The 9,363-nt window shown below is 35.8% G+C and overlaps 1 protein-coding gene across 2 annotated transcripts in view; it reads right to left on the bottom strand.

Moving 5' to 3' along the window:
- Positions 1–290: 290 nt before the first annotated feature.
- The window catches only part of LOC126285300 (beta-ureidopropionase), a 158,672-nt gene continuing 149,599 nt past the window's right edge, over positions 291–9,363 (bottom strand). For both annotated transcript variants that reach the window (XM_049984591.1, XM_049984592.1), the window contains exons 8-9: positions 833–919; positions 291–739 (exon numbers count right to left, since the gene is read on the bottom strand). In XM_049984591.1, the coding sequence (XP_049840548.1) occupies positions 671–739; positions 833–919 (156 nt within the window). In that variant the 3' untranslated portion in view covers positions 291–670. The remainder of the gene's footprint in view (positions 740–832; positions 920–9,363) is intronic.

The raw sequence follows: 9,363 nt of genomic DNA, 5'->3' as shown, positions 1-9,363 counted from the left end.
CTAAATCTTTAAGAGGATGCGAGGGTAGCAAGCATTAACATAAAGCAGCACAGGCTAAGTCACGAGCTCTTAACATCAAGAAACAGGCTTTGGGTGTTGCTGTTATTTTTTCCTGTATAAGAATCTTTTTTCATTTCAAACCAGTCTTCTTGTGTTGTGTGTGTGTTTGGAAAGCTGAGCATAAATAAGAACACAGAGCATAAGTAAGTCCGGCATGTGCTTCCAATTTTTTAAGTATATTCTTATACAAAACTGTGATTTTCAACAATGATTGACACAATGCAATAAGGTGAAATATCAATATACAGTTTATTCTGTTTACTTTACATTACATAAGGTTTCACACATACCTTGATCTTATTAAATTATCTATGAAGCATGTATTATACTGACAATATCTACAACTAAACAATAAATGCAAAATAAAAGTAAGTATCACTAACAGGATACAATAGGGCCCATTCAAGAAGCTAAGTTTACATTTACTGCATTTACTGATATTGAAAAGTGTCTCCCTGATATATATATTTTTTCATTCAAACTTTTTAGCTCTAACATTTAAAAAAAGAGTGCAAAAATGCACTTTCCTCAAATCATAGTGCTGAGGTGGAATACTGTCAGCTGCCATAAATGATGCTGTAGCCTTACTCTGCTGCAATCATTAAAAATATTAATGGTTTACACCATGATCTGAAGCTGCACTCAGCCAGTCCGCATACTCCCTCAGTCGCTGTGTCATCTGAAAATGCAGACAACAAGGCACATGGGTGATTTGAAATTTTTGCCGTACTCAGTCATAATACACTTTTTGCCTAGTATCTGAAGTACTTACCCTGAAACCCCATGAATCTATCATTTGCCTGCAGAGATTAAGATCTAGCTCTGCTACAAGGAGACCATCTCTCACTCTTGAAAGACCCTAGAAAGCAAACGAGTGATATACATAATTTGCCCAAAACAATGATCATCATTCTAAAAATTAATTTACAACTAATGAGTCAGATTTGTAAGTCTTGTTTAGCACCTCACATTGTATTGACTTGTGTCAGGAAGTTTCTATTGTCTAGAAATACAATGTTCTATTAGTAATGATACAGAGTTGAAGCAAGCTGTATCACATCTAATCTAGTAGCTGGAATCAAATGAGACAGGAGCGCACTGGCCGGTGGCATCAATGGAGAACCACCAGTACAATGCTGACACACACAACAGGGATGACTGACAACACAGACCACATGGCAAAATACCTATACCAGAGAGCAAAACCAAATTGGATACCAAGATGTAACAACTATCATTGACCAGAGCAATGATGAATGGAGATACAATCATGAGCGCTGTTGGAACACGGCTGCAGTCTGAGCCCTGGCGCTGCAGGCTTCATACGACCACCATGAGCACTGATAGGCTGGTGCAGTGGCCAATGGCCCCCACATAGCACTGTGGTGGTGACAGCAGCCCTTGCAGACCGTAGGGGCGCCACCTAGCAGCTGTTGTCTGCGTCGATGCATTCTGACCGGCTGTTGGAATTGGCAAACTGGGATAGCAGGATTATCTTTTTTTTAAAAAAAGGTACTACAGTGTTAAGCAGAAACAGCCAGCATTCTAATACCTAAGAGTTTCTATTCCAGTAAAAGACTGGACCATTTTGCATGATGTGTTTATCAACTTTTCTGAAACAGAAGATTCTTCCTATTTTAAGATCAATTCTTGTTGTGAGGCAAAACCATATTTTTTGATGTATTTGTGATATACTTATTCTGATTAAACACATGAGAGACAAACAATAGTTCTCTTTTAATATTCTATATCTCTGAACAACAATCATTGTGAATTTGGATCTCACAAACAGCAATAATACTTGTAAGTGACAGGAAAGAGGTATGCACTTCCCTGTGAAAGGTAGGATTGTCACCACGTCACAGTAATGTTGTTTGTGTTTAGTGTTCTTAGTAGGACTGGTACAGTATATAAGGGGCATAAACAGCATAAGATACTGAGTGGTCACTATGAAGGATATGGAGATACCACATACCCATGTGAGGTAGCATTATCAGCACCTGACAGACTTGCAAAGATGCCTCATTGTAGGTCTCCATTTGACACGGTAGTTAAATCATGTACTATCTAAATTTGTGGCCTATTTGGATGTTACAGTGACCCAATGTCAGACTGCATGGGAATGTCAGGACAGGCATACTCATTGTCAAGGTTCTAGTCAATCACACCTGACCACAAAAGAGAGGATTGCTCAACTGTGCACCGAACACGTCGTAACTCCTTCACACCTACCCCTACACCTACCATCCAAGAAGAAATAATGGATTCCCTGCAACATTCTGCGTTATCCTACATCATTGGTCAGAGACTAGCAGCAAGCAGACTAGAGAATTACCATCGAAAGTAAAAGCTGTGCTTAATACCACAACAACTTCATGGGAACATTCACAAGTAAATCAGTGCACGCATTCAGACCAGAAGCTGTGCAACATTGTATTGATAAGTGGCTCATACTGCCAAGAACCTTGTAAATCTGACTCTATTTGTAATCAGTGGAATAACATCACATACTATTTCAACCCATTCATTTCATTTCCTTTTACCCTTCTGGGTGTTTCACTTTTTTTGTCAGGAAATGTAGATTGTCTGTTGATGTTTCTTTGTTTGGCTTCATAGCAATGTATTTATTATCTGTAAATGGGACTATTTCAGCTTCCTGATTCAAATAAAATGGTACAGTAGTTCATTAACATAAGGCATGAACAGCTGTGAGGGACTGATTAAACAGTGGGACTGCCATTGTAATTTCTCTCCATGCAGATGATGTGGCATCCTCTTTGTACTACTCAGACAGCCTATTGTAACTTTATTCATTCTCTTTCTTAAGTAAGAACTAAACCAGGTATGTGCTGAACTATTTATTCCATAAAAACTTAATTTCTCTAATGGAATTCTATGAGTGACACTGTCAAATACCTTCAGCAAGTCACAGAAGATCCCAAGTGGTGATATTTTACCATTTAAAGATTTTATTGTGTCATCAGTAAATGTATAAATAGATGTCTCAGTAGAGTGGCCCTTTTGAAATCCATGCTTTCACTGACTAAGTATCAAATTACTATGTGGCCACTGACAACCCTGGAGTACATTACTGTTGTGATGCTAGACACTACCAATAGTATTGTCACTAATAACAAAAGTTTATTTATCCACATTCAAGTAAACAACAAACACAGAAACAGTACATAGGACACAATCTGAGGACAGGCAACTGCTGCACTGTCCTTATATGGAGGAGAGTTCAGGCAGACTGCACAGCAGGTGACATGCCATACACACAAGTTGTAAGCAGCTTCTGGTGGCTGGCCCTTGCACATGCCTCTGGCAGAATATTTGAGTCTAGTGTGCAAGGCATCTGGTGCTGTGGTGGGTATCCACATGTGATGTACAGGATTATAGCAATTATCTTCTTAAAAATTTCAGAAAATGATGTATGGAGTCACAATGGGCATAGTTATTGATCACTGTGGAGTCAACGTTCTTATAAAGAGGCCTGTTCGAAAAAACCTGAACAAACAATGCATTTCATAACTGACTAAGAACAATTCATATTGCAGGGCCACAATATTTTATAGTCTTATTGGTGATAGTATTTGCTCCATATGAACTGTTAATTTTTAGTGTCATGATCTTCCTTATTTCAAATGTGAGATTAATTTTTATTTCACTGAATGACCTCTGTATTTCTTCCTTGGTCTACTCTCCTGCCTTTTCTTCTGAGCTGTTTGCACCAATTTTCTCATCTATTTTAAGAGAGTAATTATTAAAAATATCTGCAACACATGAACTGTATTTTACAATGCTTCTACTCTCCCTGACAGTAATAATTTTTCTTTCTCTGTCTCTCTCTTAACGCCATTCCAAACTGATTTAATTTAACTGTCTGATCTGTTGATTTTAGAAAAAATGAGCATGCTCCTGATTTTTTTTACAATTGTTCTTAATACATTACAGTACTGCTTACAATATGGAAGTATTTCTGAATCGTTACTTGCTCTGATCGCTTTAAAGACATACCTTTTCTGTTATGAAGATACTCTGATACTTATGTGATCCAAACTTTTTTAATGAGCTCCCAGTATTGCAGGAAAACTACTTTCAGAAAGGGATACAAACTCAGTACAAAGTATGTTGAATTTAGAGCTAGCATTAAGCTCATTGTAGACTGCACCCCATTCAAAAATTTTTAACCTTTCTTTAAAATCTTCAGTTGGTTTATCATTAATCAGCCTCACCCTTTTCTTAATTGTATTACTGAACTGTGCAAGACACTAAGTTATATAATGTGACAAACTGTGCATTGTGACCTGATGATCTGTTTATCACAGAAAGGCATTCATCTTTTTAACTTATGCTTGTTGTATGAATACATTACATGTGAGGCTGTTCTATCTTCAGTAACTCGGGTAGGGAAATTTATGACTGATATGAAATTACAAGTGGCTAACAACACCTTCAGATAGCTTTTCCTGTTAGATTCCTTCAAGAAATTTACATCAAAATCACTGCATATTATTCCTTTTCCCGTTTGACTGATATCACATTAAACACAAATTTTTTCATGAAAATTTCTTAACTACACAGTAGCTATATATTATCAAAATCACAAGTAATATTTTTTTTCAATAATATCTCACAAACACATATTTCTATATCCAGATCTATACAGAATTTACTTATCTCTACATTTCTCTATTTTTATTCATTTTCTTTGACAAATTGTACCTTACCCATATTAGATCCATATGAATTATCAGCCAGTTTATAACCACTTACATTAAGATTTTCTATACCTGTGCTTATATTGTGTTCAGACACAAAAATGAAATCAATGTCTTTCCAGCTACTAAGATCTTCCAAGCAAATTAGAAAATAATATACTTCATTTCTTAACCCCCCCCCCCCCCCCTAATATTCTTATCAAGCAGGCTGATCTCACCATTCCATCTATTCTTATAAGATGGACTGGGAGACTCTGTCAGTTTAACTTCCTATAATGTTATCTTTCTGAATTGTGGTATCTTTTCCTTACTACCCCTATTCAGTTGCACGCCATGAGAATAACATGTGCACCTTCATATAGGAATCACTGAAACAATACCAATGTGAAAGAAAATGTGTTTCTGCGCAATTCCCAACTTGTTTTGCATAAGCTCTACATTACAGAAATGTCTCCCCTTCTCCCCCGAGAAAGTTACCACATGCAATGTATCTTCATCTACATCTACATGGTTACTCTGCAATTCACAGTTAAGTGCCTGGCAAAGGGTTCATCGAATCACTTTCAAGCTATTTCTCTACCATTCCATTCTCAAACAGCATGTGTGAAAAACGAGCATTTAAATCTTTCTGTGCGAGCGCTGATCACTCTTATTTTATCATGATGATGTGTTTCCTACAGTGTAACACTGACAAGCAAATGTGAAGAAGGCACTAATTTTTAAATCCTTGTTTTTGCTCCATTGTACATTTACTATTGAAAAAATAAAAATTTATCTTGCAAATGAAATATGACTTGACAGCTCTTTTCCCTACATCTACCTTATCATATTTTCATGTTTTCGAATCCCATCAGTTATTTTCTTTGGGAATTTTAAATCCTCAAGGGAAGACAACTTTCACCTAGCTCATATTGCAAGTGTTTGGTAGAAGGAATACAATCATTCATAGGAAAAAAAAAGTAAATGCCAGAGAAATGATATAGAGGGTAAATAAAATGAGAGAGAAGACAAGGGAGGGAGAAAACAAAAGAGGAGGCTAGGGAGAAAACAAAACAAAGCCAGGTTGGTGGTGAGAACTAGCCAAGTGTTGAAGATGAAGTTCCTATCTGAATAGTTCTTGAGGAAGGTATGTTAAGAAGGAGACTGCAGACATCACAAGTGCAAAAATGGTCCCTAGGGCAATAGGGTACCATACATTTCTAGTATATTCTCACTGTCTATGCCCTTTGGAATCCCACAGACCGAGATTTGTGAAGCAGAGAATATGATACATAATTACTACACATCACGACACAATTGGATATTTCATTTTTCATAGGTAATCTTTCAATTCATAGCACTGCATTAGTGATATTCAATTAAGTTCACTTTTCTGTGATTTTTCTCTTATTCATTATTCTATAAATGAAATAACTGGCCAGCTGAATCAATAATAGGGGATGTATAAAATACTGTTAACATTAAACAATGGAAAGTCCAGCTCTCTGAGACTGCAGATGTGTGTGCAAGTTGCATTTGTGTGTGTGTGTGTGTGTGTGTGTGTGTGTGTGTGTGTGTGTGTATACTGCTGACAAAGGCCTTTATGGCCGAAAGCTAAAATTGTGTGAATCTTTTTTGTTGTCCCTATCGTGACTAAGTATCTCCGCTATATGGTGAGTGGCAACTTTCCTTCTCTGGAATTGTTAACATTACATATTTCATGTCACTTTCACAGAAAGACATTAATTCTAAAAAAAATTATAGCTATTGCATTTTTTTATTTCCTTATTTTCCAGCTAGAATCATGTAAAAACCTCAATTTGTGTTCTTCCTTTGTTGTTGTTTCCTATTTTTCCAGTACTCCCTCATTTGTTCCCCACATTGTCTTTTCCTCTGTTCTGTCCATATTGTTCCCAGTTTCTTATTCTGCTCTGAAAGCCTTCCAGATTTAGTATTTTTTTCTTAAAAAGGTTTCTTTCTGTTATTTCTGATTCTTTAGTGTTGTTTCTTTCTTGTTCTTTCCTTGTTTCTGTAATCCATACTATCACTGATTTCTTCTTCCAGAAATACAAGAATAGGTTTGTTTATAAATAACTCATCTGCTACCAGTCATGATTTTCCTTATTTTTATTTATCGCATGTTGCATTTCAGAAAATGATTCCCATTTTCAAGTGCGTTTTTTGTGTTTGTTATGTGATTTCTATAAATAAGTAAAATAAAGAAAATCATGACTGGTAGCAGATGAGTTGTTTATAAACAAATGTATTGTTTTCACAGTCGCAGGCTTTCAGAACCATTTATAATGGATCAAATCAGAATAAAAGAATATTTGTTTCGCTACCTTTTTTCCTTCATTCATTCATTCATGAGAAGTATCCATAAAAATATTAGTCTTTACTTAGCATTACATTTGGTATCTTCGCTGTATTTTGTAGATTTCCTCATTACTTCTCATTTTCCAACCATCTGTAGTTTATATTGCACCCATTCTTTTTATGTCTACGTTAGAGTTCATTGTTAGGCTCGCACATTCATATAACCATATTGGTCATACCTCTGTGGTAGTGTGTTTCAGTTTAGTTTTACAATATGTGCATTTATTGTTGTAAATATTCTCTGTCAAATCATAGTCTCTTTCCATTTATTAACTCTTAGATCTATTGAAAATTTTTCTTGTCCATGCTATTGTATAGTTTCTTCAATGTATTTAAATTTATCTTTGCTATCTATTTTACCCATTCATGTTTCTATGAATTTTAGAGCATTTTTTATATGTCATTAATTTGTCAGCTGATATTTTGTGACTAGTTGTATTTTCTATTTTTCCAGAAGATTTATCATTATATTAATACATGAACACAAAAATTGAAGTACCAATTTTTAATATTAACTGTACAAGGAGGCCAATAATTCTTATATAACTCAAAATTACTTTGCAACAGATGTGCACAAAGAAAAAATTAATGTGTGTATGTAGCTGTTAGGAGTGGTAAAAGGAAGTAGGAGCTTTCACATTCGTAACACTGATGTTACATTCTCTATCACACATTAAAATCCCCAACACCCAAACACTGAAAACTGAAGAGCTACCAACGCCTGTCCTGAACAACCATTGGGCGCTATGGTAGAAACAATAGACAAAAGTAACAATATTTCAGGAAATCAGATCCTAAGGGCTTTTATGTTTATGTGGTTCATTTGCAGTAAAACACATATACCAGGCACCTCCAATGCGACAACTACTTGGTTGATGATGATGATGTCAGCAGTGAAAAATCAACATGCTGTAGTAGCAAAGTATGTAAATAACATTGTATATTGGTGCCATTATTTCAATTACTTTTCTGTAAGAGTAACAATGTGATTATTTGCTGCCATTACCAGAAACTTTAAAGTAATTTCCTGATTTTTAATTTTTTTATTTGGAATGACTATAACTTCCGACTTCCTTTATAGTGCGGAAACTATATTTGTTTTAGGGTATGACTAGAAGAATGCTAATGGGTCAGAATGAAAGACATACTGCTAGACAGGTGCTGAATGGAATGTATTTGGGTGTCAAGAGAGTAATGCATGATGCCTTCAATTACTACCATAGCAGACTATTGTCAAGTGATCTTTCTGATGTAAAGGCTGTTAGTGGCACAAAAGTTAGTGTACAGTTGCTAGTGAATGAAGCAGGTAGCAGAGCAAAAGCTGAAATGCTCCACTTTCAAATGTTTCTTTACAAAGGAAAACCCAGGAGAATTTCCTCAATTTAATCTTCATACCACTGAAAAGGTGAATGAAATAAGTATTAGTGTCAGTGGTGTTGAGAAAAAACTGAAATTGTTTAAACTGCACAAAGCTTCAGGCCCTGTTGGAATACCTATTCAGATTCTATACTGAATTTGCAGCTGAGTTAGCTCCTCTTTTAACTACAATCTATCGTGGATCCCTTGAATGAAAAACTGTGCCCAGTTCTTGGAAAAAGGCACATCTCACACCCATCTACAAGCAGGCTAGTAGAATTGAATAACAAAACTACCGCACAGTATCCTTGTAGAATCTTAGAACACATTCTGAGCTCAAACTTAATGAGGTATCTTGAACAGAATTACCTCCTGAATGCCAGCCAGCATGGATTTTGAAAATATCAATTATGTGAAACCCAACTCACACTTTTCTCACATGATATACTGAAAAATTTGAATCAAGGCAACCAGGTAGCTGCAGTATTTCTTGATTTTTGAAAAGCATTTGACTGAGTACCACACCTATGCTTATAGCCAAAAGTGCAATCACATGGGGTATCAAGTGAAATTTGTAACCAGACAGACAACATTTTGGTACAAAGGATTGTTATCATCGTCATATGTAGAAGTCACATTGGGTGTGCAACAGGGAAGTGTGTTGGGACCCTTGCAGTTCATGTTATATATTAATGACCTTGCAGACAATATTAACAGTAAAATCAGGCTCCGTGCAGATGATGTAGTTATCTATAATGAAATGCTGTCTGAGAAATAAGTCAGATCTTGATAAGTCTTCAACATACTGCCGAGATTGGCACCTTGCTTTAAATGTTCAGAATGTAAAATTGTGCACTTCACAAACAAAAAA

This window comes from Schistocerca gregaria, chromosome 8 (assembly GCF_023897955.1).
Source record: "Schistocerca gregaria isolate iqSchGreg1 chromosome 8, iqSchGreg1.2, whole genome shotgun sequence".
NCBI classification, from domain to species: domain Eukaryota; kingdom Metazoa; phylum Arthropoda; class Insecta; order Orthoptera; family Acrididae; genus Schistocerca; species Schistocerca gregaria.
Note: the sequence above shows the minus strand (reverse complement) of the source record. Positions and strands in the feature narration are given on the sequence as shown.